Source organism: Odocoileus virginianus, chromosome 31, assembly GCF_023699985.2.
Source record: "Odocoileus virginianus isolate 20LAN1187 ecotype Illinois chromosome 31, Ovbor_1.2, whole genome shotgun sequence".
Classification (NCBI taxonomy): domain Eukaryota; kingdom Metazoa; phylum Chordata; class Mammalia; order Artiodactyla; family Cervidae; genus Odocoileus; species Odocoileus virginianus.
This window is the reverse complement of record NC_069704.1, coordinates 20,194,190-20,209,254: the sequence shown is the minus strand read 5'-3', so window position 1 is coordinate 20,209,254 and position 15,065 is coordinate 20,194,190. Positions and strand designations below refer to the sequence as shown.

Below are 15,065 nucleotides of genomic sequence, written 5' to 3'. Positions count from 1 at the left end.
TCACCAGCCCAGGTTGGATGCATGAGACAAGTGCTCGGGCCTGGTATACCGGGAAGACCCAGAGGGATCAGGTGGAGAGGGAGGTGGGAGGGGGGATCGGGATGGGGAGTACATGTAAATCCATGACTGATTCATGTCAATGTATGACAAAAACCACTACAATATTGTAAAGTAATTAGCCTCCAACTAAAAAAAAAATAAATTGGAAAAAAAAGCAAAAAAAAAAAAAAAAAGCAGAGACATTAGTTTACCAACAAAGATCTGTCTAGTTAAAGCTATGGTTTTTCCAGCAGTCAAGTATGGATGCGAGAGTTGGACTGTAAAGAAAGCTGAACGCTGAAGAATTGATGCTTTTGAACTGTGGTGTTGGAGAAGAAGCTTGAGAGTTGCTTGGACTGCAAGGAGATCCAACCAGTCCATTTTAAAGGAAATCAGTCCTGAATATTCACTGGAAGGACAGATGCTGAAGCTGAAACTCCAATACTTTGGCCATTTGATGCGAAGAACCAACTCACTGGCAAAGACACTGATGCTGGGAATAATTGAAGGAGAGAGAAGGGGACGACAGAGGATGAGATGGTTGGATGGCACTACCGACTTGATGGACATGAGTTTGAATAGGCTCCGGGAGTTGGTGATGGACAGGGAAGCCTGGTGTGCTGCAGTTCATGGGATTGCAGAGTTGGACACAATTGAGTGACTGAATTGAACTGAACAGGCATCTGAAAAAAAAAAACGTGATTCTAACCTCTTCAAAGCCTTTTCTCTTTCAGATTCATGACTGTTGTTTCTGCAGATTGGGGCATTTATGCTAATAGTTCAGCTAGACTGAAAAAGAAAAAAACCTTGAGTCAACTGAATACTGCTAATATGATTTAAGCATGTATTAAGTTGGGGATAAATAGCTAAATTTAGATTAACTTATGATTAATATGTTTGGCATAGGTCCTTATATAATAATACATGAAATACAATTTTGAATGTGAAGATACATATCATTGTTTAGTATCTTTTAAAATATGGTTGCTATTTCCTTTTCTTGTTCAAAAGAGGGAAAGCATGTAACATGTGTATGTTACAGGAAGAAGATGTAATCCTACCGCTCCTTTATCACAAACCTCTCTGGAGGGGGAGCTAGACAGAAGCTTTTGTTGGTTATGTCTTCTGGTTGTGTATGTATTGCGGCTGGACAGCGGTTTGGTAAAGGACAAGAGTAACTGTCCAAACATGTTGCTAGAAAGAAATCTACACACACTTGTTGACTTCTGTTTCAGGTCTCCCAGTCACAACAATGCCAGGGTTTACATTTTTTGTGGATTTTCTCTGTCTAACATGTTGCCAGTGCACGAATTTTGCAGAGGACTCAACTTGTTCACATTTAAATAAAGCTACACTAACAGAACATAAAAAACACCTAAGTTGTGTACCAGAAAAAATGATCCTTAAAGTTTCCTGCTCCTCCTATCCAGCCTCTAGGGAAAGTTTACCTCTCTATTCTTGGTTTGTGTTAAGTCATATAATGCTTTGCCAAAGCCCACCCCTATCATGCAGAACTACGTGGTAAGACTTAAACCATCTTGCCACTTACTGAAAGAACTTGAGAAGAGTTCTTTGGCACCAGGTGGTGATCTTTCCTTTCTTCTCTTTCCAGCCTCTTGCCTATAAGTCCTAGAATACGTTGGAGAACCACCATGGGTGGTATGCATGTCTAGATGATTCCCATTGGTAATACCAGGAATATGCAGCAGTTGAAACCTGAAAGAGAAAACCCATCCCTCCCCTAAGAATAGCATGTAGGGAGGACCCCCCCCACAAACACACACAACCCCAAACACACACACTGAAACCAAAACTCTAATAACAACAAAGGAAAAAGTAGCTATGTGGTGGTGTAGAAAGTTCCTTTTTGCATTCGCCATTCTCTTTGCCTGGAATGCAAGTAGAAAATTTTTTCAGGAGTCAAAATTGTACATCACAACCAATCCTCACTACCTGGATCCTTTTTGCTCCTCCCTAATTTTCTTCCCTAGTCCCATTTCTCTTCCTTTCAGTATTCTTCTTTTCTGTATGCATCTCCACTGTAGATCCCTTTCCTCTTTTCTTCCCTTCCTTCCTTTCTTCCTTCCCCCACTACCCCAATTTCTCTCTCTCATTCACTTCCTACTATGTGTCAGGTATTGTTCTAGGTTCAAGGGATAGAGCAATGAATGAAACCTAGAAGACTCCTGATATTGTGGCACTTATATTCTGTAGTGGAGTGGGGAGAATGGAGGGGGAAAAAAGGTAAAATAATAAATTTCAGGAAATAACAAGAGCTTTGCAGGGAATCAAACTGCATAAAGTGATAGATGACCTGGGAATTGGGAAGGGATAAGAATGCTTTAGATGGGATGAAAAGTCTGTTGGGGGAGGAGGGTTTAAATTTTAATTGAGATCTGTATACAGGAAAGATTCGGCTAAGAGAAAAGCATTCCAGATAGACAGAATGGCAGTGCAAATTCCCTTTGTGGTAAGAACCAATGTAACAAGTCCAAGGAAGTGAAAGAGAGCAGGTGTGACTAGAGCTTGGAGAAAGAGGATGGAAGTTTTGCAGGGACAGGTCACAGCTGGCCTGGAAGGTAATGTAGGGGTTTGTATTTTATTCTAAGTGTGATAGGAAGCCGGGTCCTAGCAAAGGGATGAATTATTTATCCAGAACACTATCCATTATTTTGTCCCTTTGTATTCTCCATAGGCTAGCCCTATAAACATTTCATGACAGTGGGGAAGACATAGAGGACTTATTACATAAAGGAGTCTGGGACACACAGCAGGTGACAGATGTGAGAGCCTCTCCTTCACTCGACCTCCTGTCTACTTCACCCATCTCTCTGAGCTACCCTGTTCCTACATAAGTATGCCATCTGTCCTTCTTTTTGATAAATTAATCATTTGCCTTTGGATTTTCATCTGGTTTTACCCCCAATTTATTAACATAATACTTAAAAAAATCACTCATCTATGTTTCTGCATAGGTCATTAGGGAAAAGATCATGAAAATTTGTTAATTTTTTTTTATGGTTGCCATGGGGGGAAGGATGAGGGGAAGGAATAATTAGGGAGTTTGGGACAATCATGTACACACTGCTATATTTAGAATGGATAACCAACAAGGACCTACTGTATAGCACAGGGAATTCTGCTCAATGTTATGGGCTAGCCTGGATGGGAGGGGAGTTTGGGAGAGAATGGATACATGCATATGTATGCCTGAATACCTTCCCTATTCATCTGAAACTATCACAACATTTTTAATCAGCTACACCCTAATACAGAATCAAAAGGTTTTTTAGGGAAAAAAAATGAAAATCTGTTAAATTTTAAAGCAGAATTCCACATTCATTGCAGAGCGATGACTCACAACAATGCTGTAATCCGACTACAGGAAGCCATAGCACATCTCCATTGCAGTTATATTAAGTACTTTAAAATTACATCTCCAATCATCTTTGACATAGTCCCAAAGGTATTTCAAACAAAATCCAACCTAAAAAAGACAGTGTCAGTTAATGAACATTTCTCAGCAAATTCATGTGGTCGGGATAAAAATATCCAAATGGTTCCTGTGACTTTAAAATTACCCAATTTTGTATCATGTCACCGTAATTCAAAATGCATCATAGTATGTATAAAAATCCCACAATAATCAAATCCAATTAGAATGTCTCTTTACACAAATTAAGTTACCAATTAAACAAATTCCCTCAAATGAGGACTGTATCCAAGATAAATTAAATTAATCCTATCATTATATTCATCCTACTTGTATTCTCTAGTTGCACTGTAGTATTCTCACTTTTTAAAAATTATGACAGTAGAAAAACATACACACACACACAATTCAAATGTTTCCATTTAAGAAATATAAGAAAATCAGTTAAGAATTTTTAAGCAAACAGCCCATACTTTTGAATGGCTACCTTGGGACTCCACAATAGTGTGAGCATGTGGGTGGTTTTGATACTATTCACCATATCAGAAAAATCCAGCTACAGAAATGAGAGAAAACCAAGGCTTCTTAGGATGCCTCAGTGAAATGGTTTATTTATTTGAACTGATAAGTCTATGCAAATACACTCAGTCACAATAGGGAGCTTCTTAGACCTGACAATAAGTTAAATTCTGAAAAGTATGCAGGACTATTAAAGATCTTCACCCTTCTGGTAAATTATGTCTCTTGATACTGGAAGGGGACTTTAGTTTCTCCCTAGCCCCCGCTTAGGATTAAATAAAAGACCTCAGCTTTGGTGTAAAGCTGTCAGCAGTCCTAATCCAAGACAACATACACAATTTGGACTCTAGGAATGAGAGACAAAAGGAAGGGTGATCTAGAAAGTGGGTAGGGATAAAAGTGGGTAGGATTGTTGCTTCTGCAGAAAATGTCCAAGGATGGCAGATTCTAGTTAAGATCAATGTGGGAAGATGTCTTAGTGTGTAGGTAGAAAAATAAGACAAGACAAAGATGACCTCAGCCATTGAGAGGGAAGGAGTCACGGGAAGGGATGTCTGTGCAGTAGACAATGGAATTAGAAAAGAGCAGAAATGAAAACCAGCAAAGATTCTGATCTAGGGATTAGCTAGTTTAAATGTTCCATCATTGGACACAAACTTTCCATGAGGAGGTCTAATCATTAATGCAACAAACTCAAATTAGTTCTAGGTTGGGGGTGGTTCTGTTCTCAGACATGAGGCTGAACCTGTTACTGGGGTGGGGGTGGAGGGATGAAAGGGTGGAATCTGAGCATCTCAGTAAGTCACCTAGCAGCTCTGGTCACTTTGGACCTTCCCGGAGGATACACAACCGCTCACTATAACAACACAACACACATGGACACCTGTTTGTTCCCCAAGACCAACACCACAGTGAGTTTTTACCATCTTAGCTTACAGAGACATTATTTCATCCAGGTTACAGATTTCACAAAAGAGAATTTAACTACATAGATATTTATAAAATGAATGTGGTTGAGAAAAAAGTACAGGGGCTTGAAGTCAGAAAAGCTACTACATTCCAGTCCTCTCTGCTGCTGTTCAGCTGTGTGAAACTGAAGAAGTCCTTTTACATCTCTGGGCCTCTTTGTTCATCTGTAAAGTGTGGCGATGAAGCCCTGTTACTCCCTTGATGTTCTCAAGCAGATTCCAAGACAGTAGCTCACTGTGAAAACTTAAGGCAAACAGAAGACGTGGCACTGAAACACAGCAGAGAGCTGCTTGAACTCTAATGTAATCACCCACCGCCATAAGGACTCTTTGGCCACTGGTTTGCTAAGTATTGTCAAATGACATTTATTTGTAACTTTTGAGAAAAGTAATTTTCAGATGCTAGTCTTGGAATAGGCTCAACTGGAGTCTTAGATCATTTTCAGTTTGAATGAACAATTCTTATTTTGGGCTTGGTTGGAGGTGGGGCTAGATGAAACTGAGCTGTACATCCTTCTAAAGTCACAAGGAAAAGTCAACCTTTATTCTAGTAGTGTTTGGTCAGGAACAGCTGCTCCATAGGTGTCAGCCCTATACCCCATCTCACACTTTAAATATCACTAATACCTTTATCCAAAATACACTTGAGTTTTATATGCTTATTATAGGGGAGAAAAGAGCTAATATTCACCAAATGCCCTTTATGAGATAAGCACTTGCCAGTGTTTTACACATATTCTGTCATTTAATCCCCAAGGCAACTTAAAAGGGTAGATATCACTCTCCCCATTTTACAGGTGAGAAACAGGAGGCTCAGAGTGTTTGTAACTTGCCCAAGTTCACACCACTAGGACATGACAGAGATTTGATATAAAAATTCAGGTCTTCTGACTTCAGTCCCTACTTTTTCTTCTGTAACATCATGCTATAGAAGAAAAAGAATAAGGGTGAATGATTAGCCAGCAAAGCTGGGGAAAAGGATATGCCATTAGTAAAAAGCTCACCCATTCTACATCATTCTGCAATGTCCAACTTTCAAAGAATTAGAATACGATAGAAATCTTCAATATTAAATTGAAAACTAAACATAAGCAATCCGACTTGATGATCCAGAAGGTGCTTTCAGATCTTGCTGTGCCTTAAAGTTCTCACAATCAAAATTGATTATCAGTGCGATACAGATGTGTGGAAAAGAAAATGCCAGGTAATAGTAGCCAGCTCATCCGCCTTCAAGATGGCAGGCACTATGCAGCTTTTATTATGTCATAGCAAGGAAACAAATAGAATCTATCAACATGGTTCTGCCTCTTGGGATATATATCCTAAATATATATCCATTCTTATTCCCAGTGAGAAAGAAGTCACTATAAGAGAATCTCATCTTTCATCATTCATATTCTACCTTTAAAATCCTAAACCAGTTGAACCACTGTGCACAATAATTTTGGCAGTCACAAACTGTCATGAAGCAGAACGAAAAACAGGAGAATATAAGTGGTATTTAAATGTCCATCATTGAGTGGGTCAGACTGCATGAGGCAATGTGGCTGTGTGGAGGGCGAGGGGTCTGGGCCCACAGTGAACAGCTTGCCTCTTGCCTGAGGGTTACCCAAGCCGACGTTCTTGACTTGTATTTAACCTCAGCCATCCCAGTGCCTATATCCTTGGCAACCTTAAAACAATGAAATATCTGCAAGCAACCAGGTCCAAATAAAGAGCTCAACAGTTGAATCTCCAAGAAGTGGCCAGTTTCAGAAAGGCATTTCTTGGCAGGCTAGAGCAGACTGGGGTGAAAGTTGTACCGAAGGCTGGAGAAGAGTCCGATGTGTTTCACAAGATTGGGCTCCACCACGTAGGCCCGTTCCCCCTTGGCCCTCAACAGTGAGTACAGTGCCATGTCCTTGCCAAAGCCCTTGTGGCAGTAAACCTGGGACAGGTAGGTGAGGGTCCGGCGGGCCGCGGGGGCAGGGAAGAGCATCGCGGGGGTGCAACACTGCGACGCGGGGACCACGCTGTACAGTGAAGGACTCAGCCGCCGCAGCTCCAGAAAGTAGTGCCGGCCCACCAACTCCACCAGACCCATGCTGTACACGGAGAAGAAGAGCATGACTGGCCAGCTAAAGCCCGGACGGCTGGCAAACCGCGTGTACATCCAGGTCAGTAAGGGCCCCAGCAGCATGCCGACACCGACCCACTCCAGGATCCGCATGGGCTCCGGGTTGATGTAGTGCTGGAGCCTCTCAGGGTGATAGAGCTTCAGATAGAGGGCATCTCGGAGGTGCGGCTCAGAGAAGCGAGCCCGCAGAAGGTGCTCCAGGACTGGGAAGATCTGCTCCTCTGGGACGGCATCATCTTCCACCATCAGGACGTAGTCTGGGTTGTAGGTCTGCAGGGAGGATTCCAGACAATAGACGTAGTCCTGCTTTTCTTTCTCAAACGAGTTGGTGGAAGGGTCGTCGCCATAGTCGTCCTCGGTGCCCTCATAGCGGTTGGCCACGGGGACGTACTTGGACAGCAGCTTGGCATCGAAGTGGCTCACGCTCCGCTCCACATTGCACAGGAAGAGTTGGTGCCCCTCGCATTGGGGGCCACACTGTTGAAGGAGCCGGTGGAACTGGGATACCACCTGCAGGACGTAGTGGAAGCCAGGCTGTCTGTCCACAGTGATGATGGTGATGACCAGCCAGGGCCGCGGCGTGGCCTGCCAGACGATGGGCACCGAGCCGTTGGCAGAGGGCAGCTCCTCAAAGTAGTGCAGGGCGGCTTCACCTTCTTTCAAGCTTTGCTGTAGGAACTCTTGGCTCATTTGGTTCAGATGCCAGTGGCGCAGGTAGAAGTAAGAGTGCAGAAGCCGGTGGCAGGCCAGCGGGGCCAGCAGACCGAAGGTCACCACTGTTAAGATGAAGAGCTGGACAGCAGTGCTGCCCCAAGAGAGCCGCCTCAGCCTCCGGAGGAGCATGGCCGCTGGAGAGGTTGACGTGCTCATGAGGTCGACTTCTGGTCAGGTCTGGTCCCAAGAACAAACCATCCTGGACCGCAGGCCAAAATCACAAACCTAAAGAGGGAAGAAGCAAAGAATGGTACAGGGCTTGAAAAAAAAATCCAGGGATGGAACTCAGCACATATCAAACCAGAAATTCTTATTCTAGTCTGTGCTGCTGCTAGAGACTCAAGGGTCTTCTCCCATACTCTTTTCTGAGGTTGTATCTGTTAGTGATTTCTGGGGTTCTTTGATCATTTCTATGAGTAATGAAACCTTGGTGCATTCAACCAAGTCTCCACACCTACAGACACTTAGTTAAGTGTCAGAAAAATGGTGTGCCAGAAAAATCACCAGAGAGGCTAGTAAAATCGTTATTTCAATTCAACAGCTACACAGACACAGGTTCTTCCAACCGACACAAAAATAGCAAGGCTTGACCCAAAGGAAAAACACATTTAGAGTAAGTTCCAAGGTAAATACACTGCAAGTACTTGTTGACTGACTATACATAGTAATTTCTAAAAACTCTGTCTTCTTTTGTATGTCCCAAACAAGAAAGGGACTATTTAGGATTTCCTGAAATGTCTTTATCGACATTTTCCATTCCTTTTTCTCTAACTTTATGTAACTAAACTAAAAATTTCATATTAACTTAATCCTGATTGATCTTCCATTTTATATTTTATAAAACTACCACGGGAACCAGTCAGAGACAGGATCTCCCTACATATGCAAGTGAACTCTAGAGCCCCAGACTTTGAAAGGGGAGGAAATATCTGAAGGAAGATATATGGGCAGCTTTTTGTGAGGTAGGGAAAGCGGAGGCAGAGAGGAAGATGAAAAAGTTGGTCCAGCCTGGTCCAGAAAGGAATGTAGCATGAGGTCTTTTCTCAGAGTTCAGGCCTGAGGTCAGGCACTCGCTGGAGTGAAAATAGCTCAGTTACTCGCTTGGTAAAAGGTCACTTCAGCTCTCCACATCTCTCCACCTCTAAAGTGGAGGTAATAATAATACCCATCTCATAGGGTTGCTGTGAAGATTAAGTGTATTACAGAGCAAAACAATACAGAGTAAAAATGCCATTAAAATATATCCATATGGGGATTTCTCTGGTGGTCCAGAGGTTAAGACTCTGTGCTTCCATGGCAGGGGAACAGGTTCAATCTGTGGTTGAACTAAGATCCTACATGCTGTCCAGCACAGCCTGTGTACATGTATGTATATACACATATGTGTGCTCAGTCACTTCAGTTGCGTCTGACTTTTTGTGACCCCGTGGACCGTAGCTTGTCAGGTTCCTCTGTCCATGGGGTTCTCCAAGCAAGAATACTGGAGTCAGCTGCTGTGCCCTCCTCCAGGGGATCTTCCCAACCCAGGAATGGAACCTGCAACTCCTACACTGCAGATGGCTTCATCACTGCTGAGCCACTCAGAAAGCCTATACATGTATAGCCTATATATATATATATATATATATATACATATATATAGCCTATATATATATATGTAGATATACACACACACACATACACAGACTGAACATACAAACTTAGTAATAGGAGTAAGAAGGTCTAAAATCCGAGGGAAAATAGACTTGCACCCAAAAACAGAACTAAAAGGACAAAGCCAGTATGACACCAGTAAGGTCAGTGTAAAATTAAGTGGTGTCTAATAGAATAAAGGCAAATCTCTTACCTGAGAAGTGTAATAAAGTTTGCACATATTGGGAAGAAAATAGCCTAGCTTGTGAGTTATCTTAAAGAATTGGAGGAGCCAAGATGGTGGAGGAATAGGACAGGGAGACCACTTTCTCTCCTACAAATTCATCAAAAGAATAACCAAACGCAGAGCAAACTTCACAAAACAACTTCTGATCGCTAGCTGAGGTCATCAGGTGTCCAGAAAAGCAACCCATTGTCTGTGAAAGGAGGTAGGACAAAACATAAAAGATAAAAAGAGAGACAAAAGAGCTAAGGACGGAGATCCGTCCTGGGATGGGAGTTCTTGCACTGGCGGGTCTGGGGGAAGTTTTTGAATCTCGGAGGGCAACCTGACTGGGAGGGGAAGAATAAATAAAACCCACAGATTACGTGCCTAAAAGCAACTCCCAGCAGAAAAGTTCCCCAGACGCCCGCATCTGCCACCAGCAAGTGGGGGCAGAACGGAGAGGAGCGGGCGGCATTGATTAAGGTAAGGACCTGGCCTGAGTGCCCTGAGGACAATCGGAGGGAGCTTTTGTGAGTTACCAACTTAAACTGTGGGACAGCAAGAGAGAGAGAGAAAATTAACCGGCCTGAACACATTGCCGGCCGTTTGCAGAACAAACGGACCGAGCAAGTCCAGAGAAGAGCTCGCAGGCCACGGACCGGCCCAGCCCCGCCGGAGGCTGGAGGCAGGGGGGAGGGGAAAGGGGCAGGCTCGGCCCCAAGGACCGCATCCCCTACCGCACTGCAAACAGGCCTCCAGTTTCTAATCAAAGACCTCCTGAGATTCTGGATGGTCGACATCCGCCGGGAGGGTCGTGGCGAGACACAGGGCGCAGGCACCCGACCAGCGCGGGCGGGGACTGGGGCTGGGGACACGGAGGGGAGAAAGCGCATGCTGGGGGACACGGAGGGCAGAAGGCGCGCCGCACCTGGGGAGAGTGCGCCTGTCAAGCTCCTGGCTGCCTGAGCTGCTCTGACGGGGAAGGCACAAAAACGCAGGCGCAGTTTTTTGTTCCGCACTTTTGTGGAACACCCGAGGGCTGGAACCGCGCGCAGCGCAGGGCACGCTCCATATAGAACAGCCGGGAGCCTGAGCAGCGTAGAGGGGAAAGCAGCACCAGCCCCTCCCCGCAGCGCGACGGAACTAGCAACCTGAATAAGAGACCACCTCCGCCTGCCTGTGTCAGGGCGGAAATTAGGCACTGAAGAGACCAGCAAACAGAAGCCAAACAAACAAAGGGAACCGCTTCAGAAGGGACCGGTGCAACAGATTAAAATCCCTATAGGTAACACCGACTACACCGGAAGGGGCCTGTAGATATCGAGAAGTGTAAGCTGGAATGAGGAGCTATCTGAAACTGAACCGAACCCACAGTGACCGCAACAGCTCCAGAGAAATTCCTAGATATATTTTTACCTTTTTTTTTTTAAGTAAAAAAAAATTTTTTTCTTTTTTCTCTTTTATTTTCTTTTAAAATTCCCTATTACTCCCCCATTACTCCTTAACTTTCATTTTCATAGATTTTTACAAATTTTTTAATTAGGAAAAATTTTTTTTTCTTTTTTTTCCTTTTTCTCTTCTATTTTTCTTTTTCTCTTATTTCCTTTTAAAGTCCTCTATTACTCCTCTACTACTCCTTAATTTTCATTTTCATTACACTATAACCTTACAAAAAAAAAAGAGAGAAGCCCTATTTTTAAAACAAACTTCATATATATTTCTAAAATTTTTTTGTGTGTTTTGGTTTTTTGTTTTTAATATAGTATTTTTAAGAGTCTAACCTCTACTCTTTGTTTTTCAGTATATGATATAAATTGTGGACATTTAAGAATCCAATATTCAGTTCCCATTTTTATTCAGGAGTGTGTTGATTATTCTCTCCCAATCTTGACTCTCCGTTTTCTACCTCAGAACACCTCTATTTCCTCCTTTCCCCTTCACTTCCCAATCTAATTCTGTGAATCTTTGTGGGTGTCTGGGCTACGGAGACCACTCGGGAAACAGACACCTGTGTAGATCTGTCTCTCTCCTCTTGAGTCCCCCTTTTTCTCCTCCTGCCCGTCTCTATCTCCCTCCTCCCTCTCCTTTTCTTCATGTAACTCTGTGAACCTCTCTGGGTATCCCTAACAGGGGAGAATCTTTTCGCCATTAACCTAGAAGTTTTATTATCAGTGCTGTATAGTTGAAGAAGTCTTGAGACTACTGGAAGAATAAAACTGAAATCCAGAGGCAAGAGACTTAAGCCCCAAACCTGAGAACACCAGAAAACTCCTGACTACATGGAACTTTAAGTAATAAGAGACCGTCCAAAAGCCTCCATACCTACACTGAAACCAACCACCACCCAAGAGCCAATAAGTTTTAGAGCAAGACATACCATGCAAATTCTCTAGCAACGCAGGAACATAGCCCTGAACGTCAACATACAGGCTGCCTAAGGTCACACCTAACACATAGACCCATCTCAAAACTCATTACTGGGCACTCCATTGCACTCCAGAGAGAAGAAATCAAGTTCCATGCACCAGAACACTGACGCAAGCTTCCCTAACCAGGAAATCTTGACAAACCAAATCGTCCAACCCCACCCACTGGGTAAAACCTCCACAATAAAAAGGAACCACAGACCTCCAGAATACAGAAAGCCCACTCCAGACACAGCAATCTAAACAAGATGAAAAGGCAGAGAAATACCCAACAGGTAAAGGAACATGAAAAATGCCCACCAAGTCAAACAAAAGAGGAGGAGATAGGGAATCTACCTGAAAAAGAATTTAAAATAATGATAATAAAAATGATCCAAAATCTTGAAAACAAAATGGAGTTATAGATAAATAGCCTGGAGACAAATATTGAAAAGATGCAAGAAATATTTAATAAAGACCTAGAAGAAATAAAAAAGAGTCAATTAAAAATGAATAATGCAATAAATGAGATCAAAAACACTCTGGAGGGAACCAAGAGTAGAATAACGGAGACAGAAGATAGGATAAGTGAGGTAGAAGATAAAATGGTGGAAATAAATGAAGCAGAAAGGAAAAAAGAAAAAAGAATCAAAAGAAATGAGAACAACCTCAGGGACCTCTGGGACAATGTGAAACGCCCCAACATTCGAATCACAGGAGTCCCAGAAGAAGAAGACAAAAAGAAAGGCCATGAGAAAATACTCGAGGAGATAATAGCTGAAAACTTCCCTAAAATGGGGAAGGAAATAGCCACCCAAGTCCAAGAAACCCAGAGAGTCCCAAACAGGATAAACCCAAGGCAAAACACCCCAAGACACATATTAATCAAATTAAACAAAGATCAAACACAAAGAACAAATATTAAAAGCAGCAAGGGAGAAACAACAAATAACACACAAAGGGATTCCCATAAGGATAACTGCTGATCTATCAATAGAAACCCTTCAGGCCAGAAGGGAATGGAAGGACATACTTAAAGTAATGAAAGAGAATAACCTACAACTCAGATTACTGTACCCAGCAAGGATCTCATTCAGATATGAAGGAGAATTCAAAAGCTTTACAGACAAGCAAAAGCTGAGAGAATTCAGCACCACCAAACCAGCTCTTCAACAAATGCTAAAGGATCTTCTCTAGACAGGAAGTGCAGAAAGGTTGTATAAACGTGAACCCAAAACAACAAAGTAAATGGCAACAGGACCACACCTATCAGTAATTACCTTAAATGTAAATGGGTTGAATGCCCCAACCAAAAGACAAAGATTGGCTGAATGGATACAAAAACAAGACCCCTATATATGCTGTATACAAGAAACCCACCTCAAAACAAGAGACACATACAGACTAAAAGTGAAGGGCTGGAAAAAAATATTTCACGCAAACCGAGACCAAAAGAAAGCAGGAGTCGCAATACTCATATCAGATAAAATAGACTTTCAAATAAAGGATGTGAAAACAGACAAAGAAGGACACTACATAATGATCAAAGGATCAATCCAAGAAGAAGATATAACAATTATAAATATATATGCACCCAACATAGGAGCACCGCAATATGTACGGCAAACGTTAATGAGTATGAAAGAGGAAATTAATAGTAACACAATAATAGTGGGAGACTTTAATACCCCACTCACACCTATGGATAGATCAACTAAACAGAAAATTAACAAGGAAACACAAACCTTAAATGACACAATGGACCAGGTAGACCTAATTGATATCTATAGGACATTTCACCCCAAAACAATCAACTTCACCTTTTTCTCAAGTGCATATGGAACCTTCTCCAGAATAGATCACATCCTGGGCCATAAATCTGGTCTTGGAAAATTCAAAAAAATTGAAATCATTCCAGTCATCTTTTCTGACCACAGTGCGGTAAGATTAGATCTCAATTACAGGAAAAAAATTGTTAAAAATTCAAACATATGGAGGCTAAATAACACGCTTCTGAATAACCAACAAATCATAGAAGAAGTAAAAAAAGAAATCAAAATATGCATAGAAATGAATGAAAATGAAAACACAACAACCCAAAACCTATGGGACACTGTAAAAGCAGTGCTAAGGGGAAGGTTCATAGCATTACAGGCTTACATCAAGAAACAAGAAAAAAGCCAAATAAATAACCTAACTCTACATCTAAAGCAACTAGAGAAGGAAGAAATGAAGAACACCAGGATTAGTAGAAGGAAAGAAATCTTAAAAATTAGGGCAGAAATAAATGCAAAAGAAACGAAAGAGACCATAGCAAAAATCAACAAAGCTAAAAGCTGGTTTTTTGAAAACATAAACAAAATTGACAAACCATTAGCAAGACTCATTAAGAAACAAAGAGAGAAGAACCAAATTAACAAAATTAGAAATGAAAATGGAGAGATCACAACAGACAGCACTGAAATACAAAGGATCATGAGAGACTACTACCAGCAGCTCTATGCCAATAAAATGGACAACTTGGATGAAATGGACAAATTCTTAGAAAAGTATAACTTTCCAAAACTGAACCAGGAAGAAATAGAAGATCTTAACAGAGCCATCACAAGCAAGGAAATCGAAACTGTAATCAGAAATCTTCCAGCAAAAGCCCAGGACCAGATGGCTTCACAGCTGAATTCTACCAAAAATTTAGAGAAGAGCTAACACCTATCTTACTCAAACTCTTCCAGAAAATTGCAGAAGAAGGTAAACTTCCAAACTCATTCTATGAGGCCACCATCACCCTAATTCCAAAACTAGACAAAGATGCCACAAAAAAGAAAACTACAGGCCAATATCACTGATGAACATAGATGCAAAAATCCTTAACAAAATTCTAGCAAACAGAATCCAACAACATATTAAAAAAATCATACACCATGACCAAGTGGGCTTTATCCCAGGAATGCAAGGATTCTTTAATATCCGAAAATCAATCAATGTAATACACCACATTAACAAATTGAAAGAC

The 15,065-nt window shown here is 41.9% G+C and overlaps 1 protein-coding gene across 2 annotated transcripts in view; it reads right to left on the bottom strand.

Annotated features, from left to right (window-relative positions):
* Positions 1-3,433: 3,433 nt before the first annotated feature.
* The window catches only part of PGAP4 (post-GPI attachment to proteins GalNAc transferase 4), a 29,454-nt gene continuing 17,822 nt past the window's right edge, over positions 3,434-15,065 (bottom strand). For both annotated transcript variants that reach the window (XM_070459361.1, XM_070459362.1), the window contains exon 2: positions 3,434-8,014. In XM_070459361.1, coding sequence (XP_070315462.1) covers positions 6,734-7,945 — 1,212 coding nt within the window. In that variant the 5' untranslated portion in view covers positions 7,946-8,014 and the 3' untranslated portion in view covers positions 3,434-6,733. The remainder of the gene's footprint in view (positions 8,015-15,065) is intronic.